We start from the raw sequence: 14,944 nt of genomic DNA, 5'->3' as shown, positions 1-14,944 counted from the left end.
ACCTCCAGGCTCAGCTCCTGCCTTCCTTCCTTCCTTCCTTTTCTCTCTCTAGAGATAGCGTCCAGAGCCATGAAGAGAGCCTGTCTGTCCTGCGGTCCAGCAGTGAGTTTATGCACTATGCTGTGAATGTAGCTCTGCAGAAGGTGCAGCAGCTCATCCGAAGAGGGCACGTGAGTGGTCCTGATGGCCAAAACCCAGACAAGGTCTTTCAGAACCTCTGTGACATAACTCGGTAAGCCACTCTCGAACCCTCCAACTGTGTGCCAGCTTGTGTGTTGTGAATTCTGCAAGACAGGAAATTAGAGACAGAACGACTGGGCATGTGTTAGGAGTGTATGAAAGTGTAGTAGCTCGTAGTGAGTCTTTTTTCCCTTTTGTTTTGGGTGGATTCTTTGTCTCATAAAATCTTCCTGCACTCCCAGCTTGGAAAAGGGAATTATTACATAGTGATTGAATTATGCGTAAAGTGAGTATGACCACCCTAAATGTACATGCACCTGCCAACAGATGAAAAGTACTTAAAAGCAAATATATAGCCTAGAGGGATGACTCAGCAGTTCAGAGTGTGTACTGTGTGTGCTGTTCTTGACTCTGGCTCAGTCCCTCACACCTATACCAGGTGGTTCACAGTCCCCTCTCTTAGATCTAGAAGGACCCAGCAGACTCCTGCCCCCACATGTATATATCCACACACACAATACACATACACTTAATTTAAAATGAAGTAAAATCTTTCTTAAAAAGAAATAAAACTAGCTGGGTAGTGGTGGTGTTCACCTTTAAGCCCAGCTCTCGGGAGGCAAAGGCAGGTGGATCTCAGTGAGTTTGAGGCCAACCTGGTCTACAAAGCAAATTTCAGGACAGCCAGGACTGTTACACCAAGAAACCCTTTCTCAAAAAACAACAGCAGCAAAAAAAAAAAAAAAAAAAAAAAAAGAAAGGAAGAAAAAAAGAAATAAAAAGACAAAAAGCAGGAATGAGGTAAAGACCTGAACAGCATTATCACCCATCTTTACTGAATTGACATCTATAGAAGGCTCAGTAATGTTAGGGTCCGAGAGAAGTCCCCGAGAAAGACCATCAATCACGTATGCAATCAGCAAGAGCATTTATTATTTCCAACATGTTGGGGTGGCATATAGCGACCCCAAAGGGTGCTGATTGATGGAGGAAAGATTAGTCTGCTGGCTGATTGGTGGGAGGCTCTAGTGGTTAGGGACCTTCCAGCAGCAGGGTAGGAAAAGCTCTCTTTAGCCAGCAGAAGACTGGGGGAGCGCCTGCTGATTGGTTACCCCTGAGTTGTGGTCTTCCAGAGGACTGCATGCTCAGCTCCAGCCAGTTCCAGTAAACCGAAACTAAGGCCTGGTCCCTGTCAGGGCTTTTAGAAACCTGTCATGGCTGTGGTCTGGCTCCCCAGTCCTCTCAAGTAACAGCTTCTAAAACATTATTTTCCTGTACATGTAGTGCTTTGATCAGGGTATACCACAGGGGCTGGGGGATGGCTCAGGAGTTAGGAACTTTATACTGCTATTGTCTGACACTGTATCTGGGGAGGTGTTGTAAGGGTTACAGCTGTGAGGGGACATCCCCAGTACACGTGTCACAGCTCAGAGGGGAGAGCTTTCCCCTGTACACGTGTTACAGCTCTGAAGGAAACGTTTTCTTGGCAGTCGGGGAGCCAAGGAGTACCACAAAGTCACATCACACAACAAACCTCACAAGAAATTTACTGGGAAAGACACAAGAAGGCAGCTGCCTCTGCTCGGGCAGGGGCAGCAGGGAATTGAGACAGGCTTATATGGGTTTCTTGGAGTTCTCCTAAGTGGGGATTGGTAAAATTCAAACCAAGCCCGGGATTAGAGAGGTTTCCTGCTGGTTAGTTTTTTTGCTAACTTGACACACACTAGAGTCATCTGGAGTGAGGGATTGCCTCCATCAGGTCGCTTCTAGGCAGGTCTGGGAGGGCGTTTTCTGGGTTAATGATTGATGTGTGTGAGCCCCAGTGCACTGTGGGTGGTGCCACCCCCGGGCAGGTGGTCCTGGGTCCTATAAGACAGCAGGCTGAGCAAGCCACGGGTAGCAAGCCGGTGAGCAGCACCCCTTCAGTGATGGCACTTGCATGGGTAACTTGTACAAGGTGGAATTGTGGGAGAAGAAACGAGACCGGTAGTTACTTGTAAATCAAGAGCGTTGACTATCAGGGAGGTGGAGAAACACCTTAATGGCGAGTCAGTTTCACATGCATGAGCTTCTGAAACTTCACAGAACCTTGTGTACATCGGACAAGGTTTACCATGTATAGGTTGACATTAAGGGTCCATGCTGACAAACCACTTTCCCGCACTTTAGGGTCTTGCTGTGGAGGTACATGTCCATCCCTATCTCAGTGGAAGAGTCGGGAAAGAAAGAGAAAGGGAAGAGCATCTCACTGCTGTGCTTGGAGGGTTTGCAGAAGACCTTCAGCGCCGTGCAACAGTTCTATCAACCCAAGATCCAGCAGTTTCTCAGGGCTCTGGGTAGGCACTACAGTGTCAGAAATGGCTGGCTTGGGTGTCTCCAAAGCCAGACCCTTGAATCTGTTTGCGCACCTACCAGAGGACACCTGAGAAGAGCCCTCACGCTGCTGAGGAGTGACATCTAGTGGATTCGGGGGTGGCACTTACTGCACTGCCTTTAACCACAAATAGTGACTGAAGATGGAACACAGCAGTAAAAAAGCGAAGTTAAAGCCGTGCGGTGGTGGCCAGGCCTTTAGCAGCACTCGGGAGGCAGAGGCAGGCGGCTATCTGTGAGTTTGAGGCCAGCCTGGTCTACATAGTGAGTTCTAGAAGCACAGGACAGAGCTACATAATAAAGACACCCTGTCTCAATCCTTGTTACCACCACCCCTTTGAAAAAAAGAAAGTGAAATTTAGAAAGACATTTATCTCAGCCTCCAGACTTTTTTTTTTTTTTTTTTTTTTTTTTTTGTGGCTTTCTAAAATTTTACCTGTTCCCAGACATGATGGCTCAGAACTGTAATCCCAGTACTTGGGAAGCTGAGTCAGGATCACAAGTTTGAGGCCAGACTTGGCTCATAGTGAGTACCCAGGCTATTAGACCCAGTCTCAAAATAATGCAATTTTAAGTATTAGTTCCCTCCAAAGTTGGTGTGTGGTGCATATAAACTTACCACTCAAGGGGGAAAGGCAGGAAGAGTACCACAAATTTGAGGCTGCATAATAATTTCTAGATTGGGAAAGGTTACAAGGTGAGTCCCTACTAAAAGTGTGTGTGTGTGTGTGTGTGTGTGTGTGTGTGTATAAGTGTGTGTGTGTAATTAAAAAAAAAAAAACAACAAGCAAACAAAAAGTACCTGGGCCTGAAGAGATGGCTCAACAGTTAAGAGCACTGGCTGCTTTTCCAGAGGACGTGGGTTCAATTCCCAGCACCCACATGGCAGCTCACAGCCATCTGTAACTCCAGTTCCAAGGGGATCTGATGCCCACTCCTAGCATCTACAGTTACGTGGGTATTGCACACACATGGTGCACAGATACACATGCAGGCTAAACACCCATACACGTAAAACAAAAGGAAAGGAAAAGTTTCTAAGTAAAAACAGCTTAGTTGGTAGAGTGCTTGCCTAGCACATGAGGGCCTAGGTTCAATCCCCAGGACCAAAGTGGGGGGGGGGGTGTGGGGGTCGAAAAAGAACTGGGTGTGATGATGCAGGCCAGTTATTCCTGCATTCAGGAAGCTGAGACAGGAGGATTGCAGGTTCAGGGCTACATAGGAAGTTCTAGGCTTGGTTGGGTTATTTATTACATTGACCTTGTCTCAAAAAAACAAAAGAACAAAAACCCAAGTCAGTTTGAAAGAAGACAGGATTGTTTCCATTTCCAGATGTCCCAGGCCCAGAAGAAGAGGGAGAAGAAGCAGGTATCACTGTCACTCAGAGAGCTGCATTCCAGATCCGGCAATTTCAGGTGAGAAGCCTTGGGAAGCGGCTGTGTTGAATTCTGGGAGGAGTCAGACAGGAAGTAACCGACGGCTCTTAGAGTGAAAAGTGATGTGTTTGAAAGGGTCCTAGTGAGGATCCGACAGGACTCGTGGCCTCTGAGAATCATTGTTTAAGGTGCCATAAAGAAGTTCTCCTGGAGGCAGGTTTTTTGGTTTGATTATATGATATAATTTGGCCTTATCTAACAGATATCTGGACTGGAAACAGGAAGCCCGTGAAGTTTCTCAGCAGTAATTGTCAGGGTATCAGTGTGTTCCGTGTCAAGGATTTCTTTAACAGATAATGGTTACCATTCCTCCTGTGTCCCAGGACTCGTTGCTGGGAACAGAGGAGGTAAAACATTCCTGAAGGGAACTCCATTGTAGTCAAGCAGACTGCCAAACGGATACTCAAATCAGACTGATTGTCAGGGCACAGGCGGCAGCCGTGGGGCATGGTCCAGCCCTGAGGTCAGAGGCTAAGCTCCAGCTCCAAGCAGATGAGACCACCAGAAACCGTAGTTTGTTCCTTGTGGGTACTGCAGGGGGTGAGGCTAGAAACCGCCCTCGTTTGCAAGAGAATTCTTCAGTTTATAGTTGAAACAGAAAACTGCTGTTCAATTCCGGCCGGAGTTTATCCCCTTGGCTTCTGTTCCAGCCACGAGGCTGTCTAGCTTTTGTCTCTTCTCTGATACAGAATGTCTACCCCCATCTGTTTGCAGAGGTCCTTGTTGAACTTGCTTAGCGGTGAAGAGGAAGATTTTAACAGTAGGGAGGCCTTGCTGCTCATCACGATTCTGTCCGCCTTGTCCAGGATGCTGGAGCCCTCCTCTCCTCAGGTAACAGCAGTGCTTGTTCGGTCCCATTTAGTCTCCCTCAGAAGACGAGAACTGTGTCATCAGGAAAGCATATACCTAGGGCTGAGGATGGGGCTGGTTGCCAGGACCTGTGCTCACCTTGTACTCGGCCATGCGTCTGATCCCCAGCCACATAAATCCAAAGGAAGACCAGACGCTCAGGGTCATCCTCGGCTACATAGCAAGTTTGAGGCCAGCTTACTTCAAAAAAATCCAACAAAAGTATCCCTCTAAATATCCTTTCAAAGGTGCTGTAGGGTGCATCTTTTCCTATAGTTGTTTCTGTCAGAGCCCATGCAGCCACGTAAGGTCAGGAACATACTGGCTTTGTTTGTCGACTCGGAACACTGTTTCTGTCAGACAGGTTTGTCTTTGGTGCCCTCAGCCTTTTTAACACGCTTCTTTCCCGGTCCTTGTGCTTCTGGTGGTTTTGCCTTTTCTGAAATGACAGCTTTAATTGTGAAGGCAGCTGAAGTTCAGCGATTGGATTTCATAGGGAAACAACAGTTTGAGGAGAAATTTAACCAATGATAAATCAGCAAGTGTGGCCACAATCCCACAGCAGAAACACCTGCAGAGATGGATGGCGTGTTTATATGTGTCGGTATATGTGCATATACTTAGACTGCCCGTCCATATGAGCATCCACACATAAAGAGAATGAGAGAAGGGCCGTTGGTGGGTCTGTTCAATTCAACGGTAATAGCTCCATAGGACAGGAAAGGATCCATAGGAGCTAGCAATCCATCCCTATCTACCTCTGTCCTGTTGAAGCCCTAGGGATGCAAGGCTCCTCATGTGGGGTCTTGCCTCCAGGAACTGCTGTTCCCTGAGAGACTGTCACCTGTGGTGGGGGGTGTTTGAGCATTGGAGGACAGATCCTAATGTCCTAGATCCAGGTTAGCCTGGGAAGAGCTCCCTTCCCTCTCCACGCCAGCTACAGCTCAGCCATACTGAAGCAGCTTCATTCCTTCATGCTGCTACTTAACTGGTAAAGAAACAGAACTGTGTGGTTGGGGGAGTTTGAGGAAAAAGTAAATGAGTTTTGGAAAGAACCCTTCCCATTTAACTTCAGATTATATCTAATTTTTTTTATGTTTTTTGTTTGTTTTTGAGACAGGGTGCCACGTAGCCCAGTCTGGCTGTGAACTCACTATGTTCCTAAGGATAACTGCGCTGGTTAGCTTTTTGTTAACTTGACACAAACTAGAGTTATGTGGAGTGAGGGATTGCCTCCATCAGGTCGCTTCTAGGCAGGTCTTGGTTAAAGATTGATGTGTGTGAGTCTCAGTGCGCTGTGGGTGGTTCCACCCCTGGGCAGGTGGTCCTGGGTCCTATAAGACAGCAGGCTGAGCAAAGCCATGGGGAGACAGCCAGTGAGCAGCACCCCTCCATGGTCTTTGCCTCAATTCCTGCCTCCAGAGTTCTGCTTTTGAGTTCCTCAGTGATGGACTGTGGGCTGTTAAACTAAACCAAACCCAGACAAAACCCTTTCGTACTCAAGGTGTTTTCAGCCAGAATGTTTTCCACAGCAAAAGAAACCAAAATAGAGTATGTTGAAGGAGACCCTCCCCCAGCACAGCAGGGGCTCCCTCCCTGACCCCAGATTAGGCGCAAGCCACACCCAAACACCTGTTTTCACAGAGATCCTTTGTTACACAGGAAAGAAAAGTTAAAGTGGCTGCTTTCTGACTCAGAAAAACAGCAGCAAATGACCTTGCAGGTGTCATTTTTTTTTTTTTTTTTTTGGTTTTTCGAGACAGGGTTTCTCTGTGTAGCTTTGCGCCTGTCCTGGAACTCACTTGGTAGTCCAGGCTGGCCTCGAACTCACAGAGATCCGCCTGGCTCTGCCTCCCGAGTGCTGGGATTAAAGGCGTGCGCCACCACCGCCCGGCTGCAGGTGTCATTTTTAAGAGGAGAAAAAGGGGAGGTCTGTGTTAGATATGGGCCAGGATGTGGTGGTAAGAGAGAGAGGGGCTGAGGGAGAGGGGAAGGGGACCAGGGAAAGGGCCCAGGGGTATTTGTCCAGAAGGGACAAAGGTCTGCCTCTGGATAGAGGAGACAGGCATGGCACATAGGAAAATGGCGGTCTAGAAAGGTAAGGGGGAAACCTCAGGTCAGGATGAGGTGTTTAATTTTAATTGGGCGTGTTAATTAGGTGATAATGAAGGGTTTCTGATTGCTGGACTTTAATACTGATATCTGGACTTCAGTAGTCAGCCTCAGGAGGTGGCCAAATAAGGGAACAGACCTTGGTGGCTAGCTTCAGGAATGGAATCTAACAGCTTTAGCAAGGTGAGGGGGTGGGAAAGGGCAAGGCCTGCCAGAGCCACATGCTCCAGCGGGCTGGTGCCCTTCACGCAGAACCTTAAGCTTCTCGGCTTTCTGCCCCCACCCTCCCAGGTGCCAGTATTACAGGCATGCAGCAGAAGCGCTCTTCACAACTGACCTACATCCCTAGTTCCTATCAAACTTTCGTTACTGATAATTTTGGTTGAGTTTTGAGTGGGTAATAAAATTCTGTCGTTGGAAAATGAGGAACTGTAACAGTGTTTACCGTCTCTCGTCTCCTCTTCTCATCCCCTCCACGTCGTCTTCTTAAATGAGCAAACACTTAATCTTGTCTGAGTCTTTCAAGAGTTTCCTGTGGAAGCAAATACAAATATCGATTCTTACCCTAGACCCCGGCATCTCACCGCAGGAGAGTGCTTCTGCATCCTAGTTACTTCATTGGCGTGGGTTCTGGAAGTCTTTTCCTGTCAGTTCATAGAGACCTTTAGTTATTGACCGATTGACCTTTTAGTTACCGACCTCATAACTGACCTTTTCCCCTCAACAAAACAAAATCTTCAGTCGTCTGTACTTAACTGCTGCTGTATGTCAGTTCAGCCCCTTTGTGCCCGCAGGCCTGTTTCAGATTCCTGTTACCCCAAAACCTCGTCTCCTCTGCCTAAGAAAAGTCTGTGTGTGTTTGTATGTATATATTTCTTCTCCCCCCCCGCCTTCTGTTTTTATAGCCAAGGTCTTCTCCCACACCTCTCTGTTAGTCAGATGACCTGTAAAGTATCTGAAGTATCAGGACATAGGATGTTTAGCTCCGGACTTCCAGGTAGCAGCAGAGGAAGCTCAGAGATGAGAACTCAGATCCAGATCTCAGGACACTTAGCCCTTAATGACACAGACATTGAGTGTCCAGCCATGTGCTGTGAGATGTGTGGCTCCTTCTCATCACTTCACACTCATTTTTATGCTGTTCTTATGTAACCGATTACATCCAGGCACAGTTTGGTAGGTGATTTGCTAGACCTGGAAAGGTCTAAGGATCTTCTGACAAAAAAAAAAAAAGTTTCATTTTGTTTTGTTTTTCTTTCTTATTTGTTTATTTATTTTTATAGAAAAAAAGACAAGGTCTGACTTTGTAGCCCTGGCTGGCCTGGAACCCAATATGTAGATTGGGCTAGCCTCCAACTCACAGAAATCTGCCTGCTTCTTCTTCCCAAGTGCCGCCAAACCCAGCACCTTTTTCTTTAACCACTGAAGGTCTTTTGTTTAGTTTATGCAGATGTTATCCTGGACGGCTAAGATTTGCAAGGAATACAGCCAGGGTGAGTTTCCTGCTTCCCTTCCCGGGCTTTATCCAGAATCACCATCACCAAAACCTGTTAGAGAGCGATTCCCTCTACACCTCACCAGCCTGTCTAGTCTGCAAAAGCTGTAACAGTGTAGCAGACTTTCCTTCCTTACTGCTCCTAGAGGATGCCTCGTTTTGCAAGAGTCTGATGAACCTGTTCTTCAGCCTGCACGTCTTGTATAAGAGTCCTGTCACCCTGCTTCGTGACTTGTCCCAGGATATCCATGGGCAGCTGGGAGACATAGACCAGGTAGCCACTGAAGATAGAGTGTGGCATCCCGTATGGGGAGTGGTCAAGGCCTACTGGTCTCAGGGCTGGCCTCTCTTCCTTTCCAGGATGTAGAGATAGAGAAAACCAACCACTTTGCTATGGTGAATGTGAGAACAGCTGCCCCCACTGTCTGTGTAAGTGTTGATGGGATCCATGGGAACCAGCCCTGGCCGCCCCTTCCACCGCGCTCCAACTGGGGTCCTTGCAATGCCTCCTGTCCTCGGGCCTGTAAGGTCCCTGTGTAAGCGATGCTTGGTACTTCCCCAGCGATGTGAACCATGCCACATAGTCTTGTCTTTTCACAGTTGCTTGTTCTGAGTCAGGCTGAGAAAGTCCTGGAAGAAGTGGACTGGTTGATCACCAAGATTAAGGGTTCGGTGAACCAAGAAACTGTATCAGACGAAATGACTGCAGATGGGGATCGTAATGCCGGCCAAGTCCACCAAAGTATAAATGCCGTGAACCCATTTTCCTGGGGTGGTTTAATTCTCCTTCGCTGTGGACTAGAAAATAAGACTGAACGGCGTCACTCTTGTCTCTCTCCAGAAGATGCCTCCTCTCAAGCACGTCCACCGAATCTTCTCATTGAGAAAGCCATCATCATGCAGCTGGGAACACTGGTTACATTCTTCCATGAACTAGTACAGACAGCCCTGCCCTCAGGCAGCTGCGTGGACACTTTATTAAAGGACCTGTCCAAAATATACAGCACCCTAACAGCGTTTGTCAAATACGTGAGTATTTGGAAGATAATCAGGTCCACCCCGTCTTGTCCCCACTGGCCAGGTGCGGAGTGCCTCCGAACGCAGCTCTCCCACACTGTCGTCACAGTTTCGTTCTCATGTGATCCATGGTTAGCAGGGTTCTCCACAGGTCAGGGGAAAAATCCTGGGCGTAAGCGAAGTCAGCTTTGCTGGGCATAGTGGATTTCACCTCCAACGGAGAATGAACATGTACCTTTCTGGTCCTCGGTGAATTCAGAAGGTGATGGGAACTAGGTAGTTTATATTCTGTAAGTGATCTAGACTAAGTCCTTAGGCATAGACAGCATAGGCAGTGTGTGCTCATCCCTGGAACGTGCGTCTCCAGTCGCCTGCTGTGGTTGCTAAGCTACTGTGGTGGAGACACCGGGAGCCTGTCTTCTTTACTAGCAATGTAAGAGGAGAGATTTGTCTCCCCGATGGAGGGACTCTGCCTGAAGGAGTCTTAAAACACTGAGCTGCTCAAGTCAGAAGCGAACCCATTGCTGCCTGTTTGGGAAGCTTTGTGTCTGGCTTTGCTGTGAACGTTCCCTTTCCTCTGTAGTCGGGGCAGGGAGACACACTCCATGGCTGATGGCTAACCTAGGAATTCTTGGTTAGTATCTCCAGGTGTGTCAGAGCTCCAGAGGAATCCCAAACACTGTGGAAAAGTTGGTGAGTTGAGATTGGCTTTCCTAAGGGTGGGGGACATTTAACTGCTACGGTTACATTCACGTCTTTCTCCTTGCCACAGGTGAAGCTGACCGGCTCTCATCTGACTCCCGTGTGTTACTCCTTCATTTCATACGTACAAGTAAGTCATTTGGAGGGTGTACCAAAATAATCTCCAAGAAAGGGCGTAATGGAGGGCTGGAGCCATGAGCCAGTGACTAGAGTTTGGAGCACTCTTGGAAAGACCCAGGTCAGGTTTCCAGCACCCACATCAGGTGGTTCACAACTGCCTGGAATTCAAGCTCCAGGAGATCCCGGACATCTGATTCTGACTTCTTTGGGAGAGGGAATATGAGAATATTTAAAATAATAAAAATAAATCTTTAAGAAAAGAAAAAGAGCTACATTGCTTTGTCCCAGGAGCTGCTTGGCCACCTGGGCGGAGTGTAGGCAGCTTCTCCGGCACGTCAGTCAGAGATGCCCATGGGAACAAAGCAAGACCAGAGAGGGCTTTCCAGACCTTGATATACCAAGGAGACCACCTCCAGAGATAGGAAGCGTTTGCTCTGCTTGTGTGAAATGGACCAAAGGCAGCCTGGGTCCATTCTGGGTGACTACAAGTCCAGGCATCAGGACTCTTCAGTAACAGCAGCCGACACTTGAGAGAGGTGGAGGAGAGTGACTTGTTGGATCCTGTGTCCAGACTCCTTTTCTAATGTATAGATTCAGGGATTGGAGATCTTTTTATTTTATGTGTATTTATTTTCTGTTTGCCTCCATGTATGGTACAGCCCAGGCTGGCTTTGAACTCCTCATCTTCCTGCTTCTATCTGCCCAGGAATCACAGGGGTGCACTGTCACACCTAGCTTCCCTACTCTGGGCAAGAAATTTACTCCTGATCTTTTTCTCTCTGAAATGCTTGCAGGCATGCCCTCTCAAACTTCAAACTTGGTACATTTTCATGTGGATGCCATTCTTTCAAATCTGTTCTGTCTCTGTAGGATATATCCATCCATTCCTAAAATGAGGTTTTGAATTCCCCCCATCTTTTTAGTTTTGCTTTTGAGACAGTCCTCGAGTGTAGTGCAGGCTAGCCTTGGACTTGAGATCCACCTGCTCAGCTCAAGTTCTGGGATTATAAGCATACTGTCATACCCAGCTTCGTTGTCTCCCTCTTTTGAGGCAGGGTCTCAACTTTGCAGCCCTGGCTAGCCTGGCTAGATGAGGTTTTGAACTCATAAGAGCTCCTCCTGCCTCTGCCTCCCCAGTGTTGGGGTTAAAGCTACCATGCCCAGCTTTTTTGTTGTTTATTTTTTGAGACAGGGTTTCTCTGTGTAGCCCTGGCTGTCCTGGTGCTCACTCTGTAGACCAGGCTGGCCTTGAACTCAGCGAGCCACCTGCCTCTGCCTCCCAAGTGCTGGGATTAAAGGCATGTGCCACCATGCCTTGTATATCATTCTTAATTTTTTTTTTTAATTTATTTATTTATTATGTATACAATGTTCTGTCTGTGTGTATGCCTGCAGGCCAGAAGAGGGCACCAGATCTCGTTATTGATGGTTGTGAGCCACCATGTGGTTGCTGGGAATTGAACTCAGGACCTCTAGAAGAACAGCCAGTGCTCTTAACCTCTGAGCCATCTCTCCAGCCCTCATTCTTTTTTTTTTTTTTTTTTTGGTTTTTCGAGACAGGGTTTCTCTGTGTAGCTTTGCGCCTTTCCTGGATCTCGCGCTGTAGACCAGGCTGGCCTCGAACTCACAGAGATCCGCCTGCCTCTGCCTCCCGAGTGCTGGGATTAAAGGCGTGCGCCACCACCGCCTGGCCAGCCCTCATTCTTAATGTTTATATAGCCACACAGATTTCATGAAGCATCCTTAGAGACTGAGACAGCCTCTAAAAGGAGATCCTAGTCAAACTATTTATATGTCCCCTGTCTTAAGAGAGCGTATGTCATGTTGGTTTACCAGCATTTTAAAGGTTCTGAGAGTCCCAACTGTATGTTCAGAAGTGCTTTTCAAACCCATCAAAAACATTTGTAAGTAAGTACCATTACTGGGCAGAATAGCTGTAGCTTCAAACACTGTTGTCAGACTCTTTATCACCCTCCTTTACTGTAACCCAAGTCTTATTTTCTTATTAGGATAGCTGCCACAAAGCCCTTACCCGTTACCATTCTTTTTATACATCAGCTTTTGTCTTCAATATACTTTATATTGGGGGTTGATTGAATGGTTGAGAACAGCTTGTAAAAGCCAGAGTGAGACTTGACCCCAGCTAGTGTGATTATTCTACAATGGGGGCCAGCAGATTTTCCATAGTACAGGACCAGCCAGTGAATGTCACAGGCTCCGTGAGCCCCATCGTGCCCACGCAGCTCTTCTGTTATAAAAACAGCTAGAGTACATAAATAAATGTATATGGCTATGTTCCCTTTTTAAATGTTACTCCAAACAGGTAGTGGACTAGATCTGTCCCATGGTTTGGGCATGGTTTGTCAGCCCCCTGCTCGAGAATTATTTGCTATTGGTTGACCTGGGGACCTTCTGATACTTTCCTAAAATTATACAAAGGTACATTTCGTGTACACTCACTGCCTTAGACCTTGATGGTGAGCAGTTAAAGCAGCGTTTCTAACCCCTTAGCATTCTGCTCAGAACTGCGCGTACCTAAGGATGTTTCTGCCTCTGATTTGTTTTCTTTTCCCTGGCTCTAAGTCTGGGTCTTGTTTCAGTCAGTAGTTATGGACAGTGCACAGGGTTTACTTTAGTCTCAGCAGAGTGCCACTTTGGCTACACGCCTGAGAAGATGGCGGCTCACTTCCATGTGCTCAGAAGTCTTTGACTGCTTTCCTTCTCTACTCAACCTGTTCTCCAGGATTTTAACTTCCTCATACCAGTGCCTCAGAATCTGTCAGGTCAGAGTGAGGATCTACCCACCTGCCCACCATTTCTCTCTAGTTTCCTGTGCCTTTAGGGCACTCTTCTGCTCCTGCTCCTTTGCTGGGAGGCAAGGCCTCCTTTTGAGATGAAGGCTTCCTGGTTCACTGACACTGGGTGGTTTTTCCATCTCCCCCCCACTTAGGCTTGATTTTCACGTCCTGTTAGTATTTTGTTGTTGACTGTTGTTCCGGGCAGGGTTTTACTATGTAGATCTGACTCCTGGAAGACTGGCCTCAATTCAAGACCCATCTGCCTCTCCCTCTTGAGTACTGGGATTAAAGGTGTGCATCACTACCAGATTCCTCCTTTCTGTCCAGGAGCCTTACACACTAATCTTCAACTCAGGAAGTATCCTTGTGACCCTTTACACACTTCTCAAGCATGGTAACTATATTGTGCATAAGATTACATCTAAGAAGACTATCTGCACAGCCTTTTAGTCAGCCACCCAGCAGGAAAATGCCTGTTCTTGCTACCACCCTGACAGTGTTCATTTAACTGTTTATCTGTGTCTAACTAGCTTAATACAATAGTGGTTTTCCTGCCCTCAAATTCTATATGGTACCTCCAAGAGCATACCCCAGAGGCAGGCATCCAAGGGGCTATGCTGCATCCGTTTTTCTGCTTCCCCGATAGCTTGCAGTCTACAGAGGAATCTTGAGGACTGAGACAGTGTTTGTTTCTCTAGAATAAGAGGAGTAACACCCCAAAGTGCACCGACAAGGAGAAGGCCGCAGTGGGCACCATCATGGTAAGCCGCTTACCTGGCTGGTCAGAGCCAGGGGGCCTCAGTTCTTGGACATTAAAATTGTTTGTAGGAAAAGCAAGAATGTAAAAGGTGTTCTGTGAAGGATCTAAGAATTAGCCAGGTGGTGGTGCTGCTGCTGCCAGATCTCTTGAGTTCGAGGACAGCCAGGGAGGGCTACAGAGAGAAACCCTGTTTTGAAAAACCAAAACCAAAAAATAAAAAAAATCTAAGAATTGGTGAATGCAGCAAAGCTACTATATTTTAGGGAATACGGCTGTAACAATTCCTTTTAAGATATAGAAAGGCCCAGGTACAGGTTCATCCTCACCACTGTTCACTAAAGGGAAATACTGCAAATACCTAATGTCAAAAGGACCAGCTAAGTAAGTCATAGTATATATCATACAGGAGAACACTGGGCAGAAGGTCTCAATGTGCAGCTAGAAAGCTGTCTCCGAGGTATTTAAAAGTGGGATGGCGTCATCAGGATCGGCCGTACAAGCCTGTAATCCCAGGATTCAGGAGGAAGCCAGCCTGAGTGACCGGCTCCTCATTTGAGGGAATAATCCCAGCAATGCAAGTGCATTCACCACTCAGAAAGAAACAAGAGCAAGTGCCACAGTGGGTTCTTCTTTAAGACACTACAGGAAAACTTCAAAAGCTTTGAACTTGAAATAGAAGTCTTAACGTCCTTTTGCCCGTAGGCCAAAGTTCTTCGTGAAACCAAGCCAATCCCTAACCTCGTCTTTGCCATTGAACAGTATGAAAAGTTTCTAATCCAGCTATCCAAGAAGTCCAAGGTAAAACAGTACCACTCCCCTTTCCTGTTAAAGGGCCTGGCAAGCCAAGGCAGGCAGCACGCCATTTCTGACCCCATGGACTCAAGTGTGTTAAGCTGTCCCCGAGTAAGTGCCCGAGTTCATAATCCTGTCTGTCCCAGGTAAACCTGATGCAGCACATGAAACTCAGTACTTCTCGGGACTTCAAGATCAAAGGCAACATCCTAGACATGGTTCTTCGAGAGGATGGGGAAGATGAAAACGGAGAGGTCGGTGCCTACTTCTGTATATTTGGTACATGTGTCTAGGAAAGTGGCAAACTGCC

General features: G+C 47.2%; 1 protein-coding gene across 1 annotated transcript in view; it reads left to right on the top strand.

The window, feature by feature from the left end:
- Fanci (FA complementation group I) overlaps positions 1 to 14,944 on the top strand; it is a 55,108-nt gene that overhangs the window by 39,634 nt on the left and 530 nt on the right. The window contains exons 23-36 of the mRNA XM_052763083.1: positions 53 to 232; positions 2,350 to 2,516; positions 3,886 to 3,968; positions 4,704 to 4,820; positions 8,392 to 8,443; positions 8,592 to 8,719; positions 8,806 to 8,874; positions 9,046 to 9,187; positions 9,287 to 9,474; positions 10,102 to 10,155; positions 10,235 to 10,294; positions 13,781 to 13,843; positions 14,545 to 14,640; positions 14,781 to 14,888. Of these exons, the coding sequence (XP_052619043.1) occupies positions 53 to 232; positions 2,350 to 2,516; positions 3,886 to 3,968; positions 4,704 to 4,820; positions 8,392 to 8,443; positions 8,592 to 8,719; positions 8,806 to 8,874; positions 9,046 to 9,187; positions 9,287 to 9,474; positions 10,102 to 10,155; positions 10,235 to 10,294; positions 13,781 to 13,843; positions 14,545 to 14,640; positions 14,781 to 14,888 (1,507 nt within the window). The remainder of the gene's footprint in view (positions 1 to 52; positions 233 to 2,349; positions 2,517 to 3,885; positions 3,969 to 4,703; positions 4,821 to 8,391; positions 8,444 to 8,591; positions 8,720 to 8,805; positions 8,875 to 9,045; positions 9,188 to 9,286; positions 9,475 to 10,101; positions 10,156 to 10,234; positions 10,295 to 13,780; positions 13,844 to 14,544; positions 14,641 to 14,780; positions 14,889 to 14,944) is intronic.

This window comes from Peromyscus californicus, unplaced genomic scaffold (assembly GCF_007827085.1).
Source record: "Peromyscus californicus insignis strain IS unplaced genomic scaffold, ASM782708v3 Scaffold_4__1_contigs__length_199733344, whole genome shotgun sequence".
Taxonomy (NCBI): Eukaryota; Metazoa; Chordata; class Mammalia; order Rodentia; family Cricetidae; genus Peromyscus; species Peromyscus californicus.
This window is presented reverse-complemented; position numbering and strand designations above follow the sequence as displayed.